This window comes from Columba livia, chromosome 2, assembly GCF_036013475.1.
Source record: "Columba livia isolate bColLiv1 breed racing homer chromosome 2, bColLiv1.pat.W.v2, whole genome shotgun sequence".
Classification (NCBI taxonomy): domain Eukaryota; kingdom Metazoa; phylum Chordata; class Aves; order Columbiformes; family Columbidae; genus Columba; species Columba livia.
In genome coordinates, this window is record NC_088603.1 from 153,952,219 (window position 1) to 153,968,054 (window position 15,836).

The 15,836-nt window shown below is 42.4% G+C and overlaps 1 protein-coding gene across 1 annotated transcript in view; it reads left to right on the top strand.

Moving 5' to 3' along the window:
• TG (thyroglobulin) overlaps positions 1-15,836 on the top strand; it is a 164,370-nt gene that overhangs the window by 83,577 nt on the left and 64,957 nt on the right. Inside the window, exons 39-41 of the mRNA XM_021298862.2 lie at positions 289-382; positions 6,575-6,734; positions 12,846-13,045. Of these exons, the coding sequence (XP_021154537.2) occupies positions 289-382; positions 6,575-6,734; positions 12,846-13,045 (454 nt within the window). The remainder of the gene's footprint in view (positions 1-288; positions 383-6,574; positions 6,735-12,845; positions 13,046-15,836) is intronic.

The following is a 15,836-nucleotide window of genomic DNA, read 5'->3' on the forward strand; positions in this document are numbered from 1 at the left end:
ATGCAGTTTCTGTAAAGTGTGAGTTTTTTGAAGGTTTATTTTCAAGTTCTAAGGCTGGTTTGCTGAGCAGAGGATTCTAGACATGAAAATGCAATATGTTTTTTGTATATGTGTGTACAAAGTCATGAATATGTTAGTAAGGTATAGGTAAGCATAGTTTTAAATATGATAGAGATCTAGAGATTTAAAGATTGTATAAACTCAGTGCATCAGAATACAAGGAAATAGCAACAGTGGAGAAAGAGTACAAGCCTTTTTATTGTTATTTTTCCAAATTTGTGTCTCTAGGGCAGCTTGTTGGCAGCCAGGAGATGGAGAGGCCCCACCATATTCTGTCAGTGAAGACTGCCTATATCTGAACATCTTTGTCCCTGCCACCACTGTAAGTAGGAGATGAGTCAAACTTTTTTGGTAGCCAAGTGTTGTCTCTTTTTAAAGTACCTTTAATTGTCATGAATGATTGTTTTTAATGTGGTGTTTGCAAAGCCCTGCAAGGTTAAATTAGACATTCTGTTGTTTATATTGGTGCAAGAATGTTCCCCATAGGCTTTCAATCAGCTGTGTTTGGGTAACTGGGAGGGTAGCAAATTAAAAAGCTAGAAATAAGAGAGAGACAAAGAAGGAAACAAAACACAAGAGGGAGGTGGCAGCAAAGAAGGAGGAATTAAGGACAGATATGGCAGTGTCCCTGAAATTAGACCATTTGACCAGGACACGATAATACAATACAACCAGTCACATCAACACCACCAGATGAGCTACAGCAGCCCAGGTTCTTTTCACCCTCATCTTTACTGGTTCCCTGTTGAAATCCATGGGAGCTCTTGAGGAATGAAGGTAGCAAGAAATGCTAGATTCGTGCTTAACCCACAGGACGTAAAAATAGATGTTTTAAAGATGACTGGGCCAATGGTACAACCTGAAAAATTGTCATTTGAAAGCTCTTGAATTTCTTATTCTAAACAGACATAAAATCAGTTTTCAAGTTAGAGCCAAGCTTAGATGATTGGCCAAACCCCTGGGGGGCTTGGGATAAAGATGCTGAATAACAGGTGAATCCTATTGAAGAGTGGGCCCAGAATACAAGAACAAAGATTTTCTTTCTACAGAACTGGTAAGAAGGTGACAGTAGTTATAATAGAAATGTATTTATCTGTCATACTGCTTGTTTGGAAAAAGCTGGTCTAGCAATCTGACAGAGGCACATGGAGTTGCTTGCAGGCCCTTTTAATCACCAGGAGGACCAGAAGCCTGTTCTGTCCCTGCAGCACCAGACTGTAATTTTGCCCTGAATACAGTCGTTGCTTATTGAAAACATCAGGTCACTGTCCCAGGCAGTTTGCCATCTCCGCTTAAGTGCTGCTTTCAAGATAGCTTATTTGAAAGCATTGCATATTCTGCCATCTGATAGAATAAACAGGCTTGTCTTTTGTCCTTGGCAGTACTGAGAACTGAATCTCTCCTGTGTTTTGTAGAGGTGTAAGGTAGAAGTAGGTCTGATCAAGTCAATCAGTTTCACATGTGTAAGTCTAGCCCAAGAGAGAACCAAAACTTCTGTTTTTGCAGAAGTAGCTGGGAGCAGAAGGCATGACATTTTCCTGTTTCTTTATTGTGGTGAGGTCTATTTTTTACTCACATACAGAGAGCTTTAGTTATATATTTTCAGCCCATGGAAAGTTAAATTAGCTAGTAAATTCAGAATATAAAACCTCCTGGAGAGCAGCAAATACAGAAGTCGTCCAGAAGCATTTTGAGCCTGAACAAGAACATGGTGCAGGAACTGCTGCCTGCCACCAAAGGACTCTTTAAGTGTCAAGGAATGAAGAAGGTGAATGAGATCACCTCATTTTGCTTCCATAGCTACATGTGCCTCATAACCCTCCAAATAAAACTGGCACTTCTGAGAGACTTTTTTCCTCTTATAACCATCACCACCTGTCACACTAGCAAAGTTGTGCTTCAGCTTGATTTGCAAGGGGTACAAATGTGAGATCAAGAGCTGAAACTCTTCACTGAATAAGAATAAAAAGTGTACACTCTCTCTTCCCATCCTCTGCAGGTGTTATTCCCATTGACCCGGGTAACTATAGCCTGGTCAGCCTCACCTCCATCCCTAGAAAAGTGATGGAACAACTTATCCTTAGCACCATCTCAAGGCATATCAAGGATAAGAAGGTCATTAGGGGCAGTCAACATGGCTTCACCAAGGGGAAGTTGTGCTTGACCAACCTCATAGCCTTTTTTGAGAACATAATGAGGTGGATAGATGATGGCAAAGCAGTGGATGTGGTCTGTCTTGACTTCAGTAAAGCATTTGACACAGTCTCCCACAGCATCCTTACAGCTAAACTGAGGAAATGTGGACTGGATGATCAGGTAGTGAGGTGGATGGTGAACTGGCTGAAGAAAAGAAGCCAGAGAGTTGTGGTCAATAGGATGGAGTCTAGTTGGAGGCCTGTATCTAGTGGAGTGCCTCAGGGGTCAGTACTGGGACCCGTACTATTCAATATATTCATCAACGAATTGGATGAGGGAATAGAGTGCCACTGACACCAAGCTGGGAGGAGTGGCTGATACGCCAGAAGGCTGTGTTGCCATCCAGAGACCTGGACAGGCTGGAGAGTTGGGGAAAAAAATGATGGAATATAACAAGGGCAAGTGTAGAGTCTTGCATCTGGAACAATGCCAGGTTCCAGTATAAGTTGGGTAACGACCTGTTAGAGAGCACTGTAAGAGAAAGGGACCTGGGGGTCCTGGTGGACAGCAGGATGACCATGAGCCAGCACTGTACCCTTGTGGCCAGGAAGGCCAATGGCATCCTGGGTCTATTAGAAGGAGGGTGGTTAGTAGGTCGAGAGAGGTTCTCCTGCCCCTCTACTCTGCCCTGGTGAGACCACACCTGAAATATTGTGTCCAGTTCTGGGCCTCTCAGTTCCGGAAGGACAGGGAACTGCTGGAGAGAGTCCAGCGCAGGGCAGCAAAGATGATTAAGGGAGTGGAGCATCTCCCGTGTGAGGAAAGGCTGAGGGAGCTGGGGCACTTCAGCTTGGAGAAGAGGAGACTGAGGGGTGACCTCATTCATGTTGATAAGTATGTAAAGGTTTAGTGTCACGAGGATGGAGTCAGGCTCTTCTTGGTGACAACTAATGAGAGGACAAGGGGCAATGGATACAGACTGGAACACAGGAACACTTAAATATGAGAAGAAACTTCTTCTCAGTGAGGGTGACAGACACTGGAACAGGCTGCCCAGGGGGGTTGTGGAGTCTCCTTCTCTGCAGACATTCAAAACCCACCTGGACACCTTCCTGTGCAACCTCATCTGGGTGTTCCTGCTCCGGCAGGGGGATTGGACTGGATGATCTTTTGAGGTCCATTCAAATCCCTGACATTCTGTGATCATTCCTGCTGCACTCAATTATTTACAGAGCAATATTGTACAGTAGTGTAAGCACTTGAGGTTGCCTGGCTCAGTAAAGTTTAAATCTATCCTTGCCAAGTAGCTCATTAAGTGTTTTGCAGAAGTATGGAGAAAAGATAGTTCTGAATATCATGAAGCCTTTCAGACTTCCATCTGGCTTGCAGCTTTCTGGTGGATGCTGAACTTCTCTCACCTTGGGGATTTGCTCATGGGACCTAAGCCTTTGCAGGCATGAAACCATGGTGGAGCTGCTGGGGTCCCTAGAAGCCATTTCCCCACTATCTAAGCCAGGGAGCCATCTGACCATGTACCAGCTGGAATTTTTTGCACTGGAACAGGATATCCAGAGAGGTTGTGGGGTCTCCTCTGCAGACATTCAAAACCTGTCTGGACACATTCCTGTGTGATCTGCTCTGGTGAACCTACTTTAGCAGGTGGGTTGGACTGGATGATCTCCAGAGGTCCCTTCCAACCCCATACATTCCACGATTCTGTTCTTTTACACCTCTAAGTGTGGTTGTTTGCACTTTGTTTGGAGCAAACCCCTGCACTTGGCAGTAGCAGTGTGGCAGCTGTGGCTTGTCTGCGAGGAATGTGCTGGCCCCACAGTGCCTGGCTGCCACGTGTGCCCCACTGCAGCCTGACGCTGACACTGGTAATGCCACATCTCAGCCTGGCACCAAGGGACTGACTCCACCAGGCTTTAGTAAAGATCTTGTGTTTCTTCTGCCTCAGGGGTTTGATTGCAGTGGTTGGTTGATTTTTGTGTGAGAACAAGGCTTGGAGGAAATTCACTTCTATTCAAAATATATTACCCAGCAACTAATCTATAGTAAAAAATTAATTAGCTACCAAATATGTATATGATGATCATGACATGAAATGTACTGTGAGACATAGTTCACTTACATTATGCTGTGCTCTTAAAATGGCTAATAAGAGCTGGGAAGGCAATTACACTAAACAGCTTTAATCTATAATGCTCAAATCCATGAGTTCTGAAATTGAAATCCCTCGTGATTAAACCCCAAATTATTTTTCATAATATTTTACCTTTATGTGGGAGTGGGATCTGTCATTGCTTGATGCAGACTAGAAATGGGAATGCTGCATCCAGACACTTGGCACTAGGCATAGCCCCAGTGCTAAATCGTCCCCCAAATTGCTCCATATCTGTTGCAGCAGGCTTTGTTTTGTGGTTTTTAACTTTTATGTCCTGTCTTTGCCTTTCTTAAGCTTTTCATCACTACATCATTGGGTAAAGTCACTCAGCATAATGTAATATATAACTCAGAGGGCAGCTGGAGGTCATGGTGCCATGCAGGCTGAGAACACATGGGAAATGCCTAGTTTGAACCTCAGGCTTAACCGTGCTGAGCTGAGGGGACAGAGCAAGCTCAGCGTTGCATTTAATACTATTTTAGCTGACATGGCTCCATGTGGTTGTATTTTAGAATGAATTGCTATGTGAAAACAGATTCTTCCATTTTTTTTCTTTATCCCCATCTCTCTCTCTCTGTGCTGCATGTGGTGCAGAAATGGGAACTGGTGACCAGGCACTATGAATTAGGCAATTTCTATTCAGGAGCAGAAGTTCCTGTGAGAGAGCAGCGTTTTTCAGTGCTTGCAGCTTCTGGGGTTCTCTTGGTAACACTGTCTTGTTCACAAGAAGGCTCTGATGTGATTCTCCAGTTAGGTGTGAAGAGTGCACGCAATCATGACAAATTAGGTGCAGCTGAGGAGATTTTGCCTCCTGTCCTGTAATTTTGCAGAAGGCTGCAACCAGCACTTCTCTGCTGCTTCTCCCATACAGCCAGTTGCATTTTTGCTGGAGACATCCTTTGCCAGAGCAGATGGGACTGCTGTGTTTAGCTAAACTCCATCCAGAAAATAACAGCAGCAGAGCCCAATGCCCTCTAGCTGCAGTGAAAAACAAACCTCAGATGTACTTTGATGCTGCTGCAGAGGCCACCAGCCCTTCTTTGAAAAACACCCGCAGCTGCCAAAGCACGAAGTGGGATGGGAGGGTGTGTGTGACCTGCTGCTGAGCAGAAGACAGAGGAGCCTCTTTTAGGATAGTCCTAAAATGGGTGATGAGGGACAGAAGTGCTGAATGGAAAATTGAGGTTACACTTTGAAAAAAAGTTTTGTAGCATTGGGGCAGGTTATTCTGCTTTTTGCAGTGGGAATTAAAAAAAAAAAAAAAAAGGAAAAAAACAAGCCCCCTCTGTATGTTTCACTGGTATTTATTCTGAGTATCATCTTGTCAGAGCTGTAATCTGGTAAATGCTGAGGTTTCCCGGGCAGTTCTGCTTTTGTGCTGGTCATGCAGCAGCAGCCCAGCTGCAGCCCTGCTGTATGTGTACAGGGGGTCCACAGAGATGCGGTGATACTTTTGGGTAAAAACCTCTGTTTCTGCACAAAATTGTGTGGCTTGGCTCTGCAAGGAGTGCTCATTGTAGCTCCTTCCCATCCCAGGAGTCCCGCTGGACTCTCTCAGGGCAGAGACTCTCTGTGCTTCATGAGAAGCGAGTGTCTCCCATGCAGAGACAAAGTCCTTGCTGCAGGAGCCCATATTTATTAATATCTAGTAGGGGAAAACCTGCATGGGGATTGAAGGAGCAATGGAAACTCTTGTCAAGTGAGATTTTTGAGACGAGGCAATGTTTAAATGCTGAAGACTGGGGAATAGGAAGCAGCCCTGCACAGCTATTGAGGCAGTCCTGCTCAAGATGAAGCAACCAAAGAGGCCTTTTTCTTCTCCTGTTTCCCAATTGTTTGAACTTTTCCTGTGTGTTTGTCTAAAGCAGACATATTACAGCAAAGACAAGCCCATCACATGCTCAATGGCCAGGGCAACAGGATGGGTCTGCCTGGAGCTCACCTGGTAGAGTTGTTGGCTGGTGGAACACAGTGGTGCCATTAAATCTTCTTTATATTGGACATGGTGTTCTCTTGAATGGTACACAGATCAGTGTGGACAATTTAGCCCTAGGATTTCAGACCAATGGCCAGATATCCTTTTATTATGGTCACTATTAAAGAGCTGTGAATGGCTTAAATAATTTTAATGGGGAAGATGCTTGTGTTCTCATCAGTGACTTACAAAAGCAGTTGGGTACAGGAATATTAACCTGGTTGTTGTCATGACAGGTCAAAAACATGTCAGTGCTGCTGTTCTTCCACAACGGAGGGAGTTACAGTGCTGAGGTGGGAAAGACAACCATAGATGGATCATACCTAGCTGCCATCAGTAACATCATTGTGGTGACTGCAAACTACAGGGTCGGTGTTTTTGGCTTCCTTAGTACTGGTAAGTCATGGATTTCTAGGACAAACACAACTATGGGCTAAATTACATCCTATAACACTTCTGTTTATATATTTTTTTAAGAAAAAAAGAGGTATTTTTTTTTTTTAAATTTGACAAACCTGCATCTTTCACTGTTTTTTTTTGGAGGGGGTAGTTGGGGGTGGGTAAGGGTGAGGAAATAGCCAAGAAATTATGGAGACTTGATCTGAAGAGACAGGGGAGAGACTGGAGGCAAGGACACAAGGACGAACAGAAGCCAAGTATCTATATCAAAGCACTGGCTAGACTTCTGTTTGCAGATGAAACTGTGGATATTGGGTTTTGTAGACAGGTTTTGAAGAAAGGTTAGGCATTAAAATTTCTGCTAACTACAGTTGCCTGTCATTGTAGACATGGTTTTCAGTGTGTCCAACTTCCAGCTGTTCCATCTGTGAAATTTTGCTAATTCTCAATTATGCCCATGTCAGAGTGGGGAAGAGGCAGGGAGAGATAACTGCAGGTTGCTGGTAAGAAGGACATAAAAGTATGGAAAGTACAACACCAAGATGGTTGATTGGTTCCTCAATAATTCAGCCCAACTTCTCTGAAGGACTTGCCATGTTTAATTTCAATTCTATTAGCTCCTTTCACTGTCTTGAATGTGACCAAACGTTTGCAAGTTTCCTATTTGCAACTCTTCCCCATACACTAGTGTAAAGGACACTTTTGCTCTCCTGTTGTCTGGTAACAATTGCCATTACAAATTATACAAATTCCCATTTCATATAGGATTTTATGTTGTGCAAAAAGTCATCTAAACATGAGATTACACTGTCATGTTTCCCTGCTGATCTCTGGGATTTTTTTATTTTAACTTTTATTAGATTTGCCTGTTTATGCAAGTAGGGACCACTTTTCCTTCTACTGTCTTCCAGTTCTGTCTGGGGCAGGGGAGCTCAAGGAGAGAAAATGCAACAACTGCAAGTGGAGCTTGGGCTCATCAGTCTGATGGCAATCCTTGGCCTCTCTAGTGGACATTTTGGTACCTTTATGACCTTTAGGAGGTTATATTCACCATATTTGGAAATACCAGACCCACATACTTTGCCTCATGACTCTTTTGAGTATTTACTGCTAGTGACGCTGGGTGGATTTTGTCTACTTTGAGGTTGTAGCAACAGCTCTTGGTTATTGTTTCCCTTCTCCATTTTACTGTTTTGTTCAAAGCTCACTCCCAGCCAAGCCTGTTTTTCATTCAATAACTAGAGAGCTGTCACTGCAACCTCCTTACTCATTTAGATATGAAGTTGGTAATAGGTGTATCTGAGGAAAGAATCAGTTTTCCTCAGTGTGAACCGGATGCTTATGAAAGTGATACCATGGTTTTGTTTAGGCTAGAGCCAAATGCAGTGGGGATACGTGCTGTGAGAGCTTCCATGACGCAGCACTGCCCACACGTTACCCACCAACCTCCTCCGGCCCTGTGAATCTCACCTGGGTTTCTTCCTAAGTGGAAACTTCTAGCTGGGCTAAATATTGTGTAGCAGTATTTATGTGATGGTCTGTAATTTAGGGATCAGGAGAACTCTTCAGCCGTTTTTTCATAGAGATGTGGACAAATGTCTCAAAAGGTCAGTGCATGAGCTGAATTTCCCAAATTTGCATTTCTGCAGACCTTCAGATAGGGGTGGTTCACTACAAGTAGGGAGTATTTGGGGGCCCTTTCCTTCTCTGTACTGTGAGCTGCCAACAGGGACAAATGCAGTCTTTCCCGGCCTCTTCCCCTGTGGGAAATCCTTGATGTGCATTTGGGAAAATCCTGTTGATTCAGAGGGAAAAGGAGCAAGTGGGAAAAGCTCTTTGCAAGAGTCACTGGAGCAGGCTAAGCACCGCATTCATGGGAAGCCCTTAAAGTTCCTTCAGTGCCTCATTCCTGTCTCCCCTGCGTCTCCTTTAGTCCACGTGGGGTGATGAGCTGCGGTGTGTCTGTACCAGGCTCCTGGTCAAGGTGGGTACATATCCATCCTGGTGAGAAATGCTCCCACTGCAATTTCTCTTCTTTGATCCACCACAGGTTGGTGAAGTAACTCTGACTTGTAGAATCATGGAATCATTTAGGTTGGAAAAATCCATTAAGATCATCAAGTCCAACCATTGACCTAAAATTGCCAATTACACCACTAAACCATGTCCCTAAGCACCATGACTCCTGTACATGACAAGTGGCCACTGGGGATTTTCAATGAAGGTTGTCAAGCTGGGTCAAATGCTATACGAGTTTTTCTCAAAACAAATCCTCAGTGATATACCAGGGATGTATCCATTCTTACTGAAACACTTGGATGAATCCTGGTCCTCTGAGAGTTTTGCCATCAGTTTTCCCATCAGGGGGCAGGAGCTCACCCTTAACATTGTGGGAACGTTAGTAGCAGGACTGTTAGGAGGCCCTGAAGTTACTAACAAAAGTTATGATCTTGTGAGCAATATCATTTCATTGCACAACTCAGTGAAGTGCTGAGTCCTCTCATGTTGCTTTGTTACAAATTGCAAAACTAGAACTGAAGGAGTTAAATTGAAATTTTGGAGGAGGAAGGGCAGTGAAAACACTGTATTTTCTTTATTTTTTCTTTTTTTTTTTAAATTTTGTTTTACAGGGGTTTTTTTTGCCTCTCATTGACACAGGGCTCTTGCAAGCAAAGAGCTCTTATTATTTTAAGTATAAAAGATGTTTAATTTAATTTACTGCACCCATTAATGTTGTAAAAAGTGATGCACATTCTTAATAGTGCCTTCACCTCTGGCTTTGCACACAGAAAACTTAAGGTGAATTGCCAGTGATATGGATGGCAAGAGTGTGAAGAAGACAGTCATGTTTTTAGGCCAAATTCTTTAAAAGAGTCTGTGAAGTCATATAAAACAGGATGATGTTCACACTTAGATTTAGCACTATTGTTCCTCTCCAGTTTAGTAATAACGGAAATGCATATGTTTGTCATTGCTTCCTTCTGGACACCAGTTTATTTTCATTCTCCTGTGGTCCCCAGGAATGTGATCTTTTCCTGCAAAATTTCTCCTTGTGAGATTTGTATCCAGGCCTATCACTCAAACAGTGGAGAAGATTCCTGGCAGACACGTTTCTTTTGGTCTAACTACCATGGATGTCCGTGCAATTCTGTGCCTGCATTTGTTCCCCAGTGTGGCACATTTCACAACCTGGCTGTGGTTTTGCCAGAGCAAAAGGAACTAGTTATATTTCCCTTCTTGGTCTTGTTGTTTAGTGTGCTGGCAGCGAGACACTTTGTGTGGCTAAACCATTGACATGGATTTCACTTCCTCTGGGGAGGTCTCTTGAGACATGCAGCAAACCCTTGAAATGAGGTTTGCTTTTTAACAGAGCAGAGACTGGATTTATTGCTGGCTTGAGAACCCTGAGAACTGGTCATGGTGTGCAGAACAAACTCAAAAAGCCCTAAAAACTAAAGCAGGGAAAGTTTTTCCTCCATTACTTCACTGCTTTGTCTTGGCCTGATCACCTGAAACTATGGCTATAGGTGGAAGGTTGTAGCTTCTGGAACCATTTAGTTCCTGGGTGTTCTGTTGAAAAGGCACTTACAGTGATGGCTGATGTGATGTGGGTATCTAAGATCTGCAAGTCTATCAATAATCTGGTCGCTTCTGTATTCTATTCTGCTGCTTAAGTCATACTCTGTGATAACCCAGTAATTCAACACAGTAGACATATGGATACCTGCTACAGAATGGACTACTACTTGTCCACTACTTGTCCACAAAGTGGCAGCTTTTTATTCCACTATCTGTTCATTTTGATTCCCTAGTTTCTGAGCAGACCCTTACTTTAAAATTCCGCTATTTCTTCTTGGCAATCAAAGAAACAAATAGTTTCAGCTGTGTTTCTATTTCTGGATTTTCTGTCTTGTGTGTGTGTGTTTTCTTTCCCTCAAGCTTTGAATGTGGAGAAATTAAAATTATGAAAAATGAATGGCTCATTGTGGATTAAAAAGTAGACAGTGAATAATCTTTTTCTATTTCTTTCTCAGGGACTATGTAGGAATTACTTATTTCTACTTCTGTTGGTGTATAATTAAGCTTGCCTAGGGATTTGCATCATTAAATGCTTTCAGTGTTAGTTTCCTATTAATCAAAGTGCTACATTACCACTGGTTGGTATTGAACAGAAAGTAGTCTTTTCAGTGATGATACCTAAGCATGGGGAGTACACAATTATTATTATTATTATTATTATTATTATTATTATTATTATTATTATTTTTTCCACGGGAAAAAAAAATATGAATGCATATAATTCAGCTCTTTATCAGTTAGACATAGGTCAATTTCAAAGGATATATGTTAAGATATTTTAAATTAAAAATAATATCTGTACATTTGTAAAGAAGTGCAAGATGATGTGACTCATAAATGCTTGGTCAGATAGGTAAGTGTAAGAGGGATCTAGAAAGCTGCAGTTAGGTGTGCTCCAGGGAAACAGTTGACTGAATTTGGCAAAAGCACTGATTTTTTGTTTCCTTTTAATTAATTTTAAGATCAAGCTACTTATTTAGAAAAATAATCTAGTGGCTTCAACTTATAGCACTTGAGCCTGGATTCATATCTCCTGTCATGAGATGTCCAAATGAAGGTTAGAAATTTAAGTGCTATTTTTCTATAACCAAGACAGACAATTAGGCACCAGTGGACATGCAGCTGGAAGAAGTGCTAATTATATTAACTTTCTATGAACTGTCTTTTCTTGTATTTTTTTTAACTTGCCCTGGTCTTGTAATGAAATAAACTAACACAGTGTTATGTGGCTTGTATAAAATGCTCCTGCAGAATGGTATCTAGAGAGAAGCCAGAAGGCTGTGCTGCCATCCAGCGAGACCTGGACAGGCTGGAGAGTTGGGCGGGGAAAAATTTAATGAAATATAACAAGGGAAAGTGTAGAGTCTTTCATCTGGGCAGGAACAACCCCAGGTTCCAGTATAAGTTGGGGAATGACCTATTAGAGAGCAGTGTAGGGGAAAGGGACCTGGGCGTCCTGGTGGACATCAGGATGACCATGAGCCAGCACTGTACCCTTGTGGCCAGGAAGGCCAATGGCATCCTGGGGTCTATTAGAAGGAGGGTGGTTAGTAGGTTGAGGGAGGTTCTCTTGCCCCTCTACTCTGCCCTGGTGAGACCACACCTGGAATACTGTGCCCAGTTCTGGTCCCCTCAGTTCCAGAAGGACAGGGAACTGCTGGAGAGAGTCCAGCGCAGGGCAACAAAGATGTTGAATGGAGTGGAACATGTCCCATGTGAGGAAAGGCTGAGGGAGCTAGGGCTCTTTAGCTTGGAGAAGAGGAGACTGAGGGGTGACCTCATTCATGTTTACAAATATATAAAGGGTGAGTGTCACGAGGATGAAGCCAGGCTCTTCTCAGTGACAACCAATGATAGGACAAGGGGTAATGTGTTCAAACTGGAACACAAGAGGTTCCACTTAAATTTGAGAAGAAACTTCTTCATGCTGAGGGTAACAGAACACTAGGACAGGCTGTCAGGGGGGTTGTGGAGTCTCTTACTCTGCAGACATTCAAACCCACCTGGACACCTTCCTGTGTAAACTCATCTGGGTGTTCCTGCTCCGGCAGGGGGATTGGACTGGATGATCTTTTGAGATCCCTCCCAATCCCTGACATTCTGTGATTCTGTGTAATGTTCAATTACTTTTAGTTGCATCCTACCTCAAGTCTGGGTGCACAGTATTTTTTTCAGATAGAGCACAGAGCACTCTAGCTTGCATCATGCTTATAATATGAAACTTTTAATTGTTTGGGTAAGGAAGTCTTAGAAAATATCTGATTAATTCAGGGGCTTATTGAATAAGTGTTCATGATAGCTGTAGCACTGAATATTAGCTTTTTAAAATTCTTGGTGCGGAAAAAAATGAAGTGGAATGTATTCGCATAGTGATGACCTTAGAAGAGACCACTTCAGTCTTTTAAGCTTCTGTGCCAGTTTTGTCAAGGTTCAGCTGCAAGGGCTGCTAAAAATGTAGCATTTAATCAAAACTTCAGATGTTTATATTTTTATTTCTTTTCAGACCTCTTTATTTATTTCCCGCAACAGGTTCTTCTGAGATGAGTGGAAACGCCGGCCTTTTGGATCAGTTGGCAGCTCTGACGTGGGTGCAGCAGAACATCGTCAGCTTTGGGGGAGATCCAAGCCGGGTTTCTTTGGGAGCCGACCGCGGTGGGGCAGATGTTACCAGCATCCACCTGCTCACGGAGGCAGCAGATATGGGCCTCTTCAGGAGCGCGTTGTTGATGGTAAGACCCTTTCCTGCCACTTCGGTGACTTTGTGAAAGGATGTTGTTGACAGACGTGAGGATGTTGCATTGTGTGGGTGCTGGTTTTATTTCATCCGTACCTCGGCAGCACTAATAGGGCTGTTATTGCTGTAGTTATTTTTCATCTCACCTGTGACTGTGATCTCCAGGAGCTGGGTGCTTCACAAGGATGTACAAGAGATGTGCCTTGGTGATTGATCTAGTCATACTAAGAACCTGGTTTTCGTCACTGTGGTTTTTGGTGTATTATATAAATAGTCTTGTTTCGTAACTTATAGGTACAACAGGTTAGTTTCCATTCCATAAATACGGTTGTTGATCAGCAGTTTTTTAGACTCTAAAACTGAAGAGCCAAACATCCGCATATTTCAAATATCCAATTGTTTTATCTGATCTCATGACATATTTAATTTAAAAGAAAAAGCGAGTTTCAGAGAAAGAGTAAAAATCCATCTACCCACAGACTTGTTTGCTATCAGCTTGGATCATTTTTAGAATCACCCCAAGTGATCCGTATTTTTACAGCACTTCCCGTGTCAAATCCTAGGACTCTGAGGTCAGCTTTGTCAGCTTTATTACTAGCATTGATCTTTACAGCCTCAGATGTGAGTGCTCTTAAATGAAGCTTAGTCTTCAGTGGAGATTTATAAATCCAGCAGAAATGGTACTGGGACAAAATGCTCTCTCTGCTAGCAGTGTTCTCTTGGAAATGTGAGCAGAGGAACAGAATTCTAGGTCCAGGAAACCTAGGGCCCAATTAAGTAAAATCTTGCCTTGAAGTAATGGCGTCTCTATTTATGACTTTATTTTCTCTCAGAGTACAGTTTCATCCTTCTCTTTCTCTGAATTCATAAACCATTTACTGACACTGCTCAGGATGTGGCCTTGTGAAACCTGTAGCAGGGTACAATATTAGCAGTTGAGCAACCGATGAAAGGGAAATGCAAGGACCTCTTTGCTAATCATTATTGTTGGAGTGTATTTCCACATTACATCTTTTCTTTTATAAAATAGGTGTTGAACTCCTCCTTTCTCCTACAGCAGGATAGCAAATAGTGGAAAACAGTGGCAAGTGCAATGAACAGGCAGGCGCATCAATTCTTCCAAATAATCTAGGGTTTGTAACAATAATTTTCTTCCTGGAGACTGTGCAGACAACTGTCTTGGCAAAAGTAGGATCTCCACACATTTCAAAGTAATGTTAAGTATTTATCCTTACAGTGTCACAGTGAATTCACTCTTCTTGTGAAATGCACTGATAAAATAAAAAGTAAGCAGTAATAGCAGTGACTTGAAAACATGAAATTATATATATATATATATATATATATATTTGGTGCAGAGTGCAACTGTTGGTTTGCTCAGATTTCTCAGATAGGCCTCTTGTAAAGGGATGCATCTTGATTTTGATCCAAGACACCAAAATCATAGAAACATAGTATCATTTAGGTTGAAAAGGCATTTAAGATCATTGAGTTCAATCGTTAACCTAGCACTGCCAAGTCCACCACTAAGCCATGTCCCTAAGTGCCACATCTGCAAGTCTTTTAAACACCTTCAGGGACGTACATTCAAGCACTTCCCTGGGCAGCCTGTTTCAGTGCTTGGTAACCCTTTCGGTAAAGAAGTTTTTCCTAATATGTGATGTAAACTTCCCATAGTGCAACTTGAGGCCATTTCCTCTTGTCCTGTCACTTGTTACTTGGGAGAAGAGACCAACAACCTTCATGCTACAATCTCCTTTCAGGTAGTTGTAGACAGCATACTTCTAATTTTACTGTTAAAAACAGAGGTGCAGGCAGACTAAGAATCACAAAATTGAGAATATATATCAGATATAGCTTTCCTGAGGGAAAATCCCGTGAAGCAATATATTTTTTTTGCAAAAGTTAGTTTTGGGCTTGTTTGGTTCTTTGTCATGCATGGTTCTGTTTCTCAGCAGGCAAAGAGGTGTGATGTATGAAACTTTCTCTACAAGAAGATATGTACCTGAAATTGCAAAATGTCTTTGAATTTCCTGTGTCTGTTGTATAACAGATTTTCTTTGGAATAGATCTGTAAAAAGATTTTACAAAATCAGTACAAAGCTGTCATGAGGACTTTTTATAAATTACTTAGTCTTTCACTAGTATGATTATGAAAAAATAATCTCAGTGATTGTGGTCTTATTTTGAATCACTAACAAGCATTAACATGGTATTTGATTTAATCACAGAATCAAAGAATGTTAGGGATTGGAAGGGACCTCGAAAGATCACGTAGTACAACCCACCTACTAAAGCAGGAACACCCAGAGCAGATCGCACAGGAATGTGTCCAGGCGGGTTTGAATGTCTCCAGAGAAGGAGACTCCACAACCTCTCTGGGCAGCCTGTTCCAGTGTCTGTCACCCTCACTGTGAAGAAGTTTCTTCTCATATTTAAGTGGAATCTCCTGTGTTCCAGTTTGCACCCATTGCCTCTTGTCTTACCATTGGCTGTCACCGAGAAGAGCCTGGCTCCATCCTCGTGACACTCACCCTTTACATATTTATAAACATTATTAAGGTCACCCCTCAGTCTCCTCTTCTCCAAGCTAAAGAGACCCAGCTCCCTCAGCCTTTTCTCATATGGGAGATGCTCCACTCCATCATCTTCATTGCCCTGAGCTGGACTCTCTCCAGCTCTCTCCCTGTCCTTCTGGAACTGAGGGGCCCAGAACTGGACACAATATTCCAGAAGTGGTCTCAGATCATTAATCTTTGGATTAATTGATGTATTTACCAATGCAA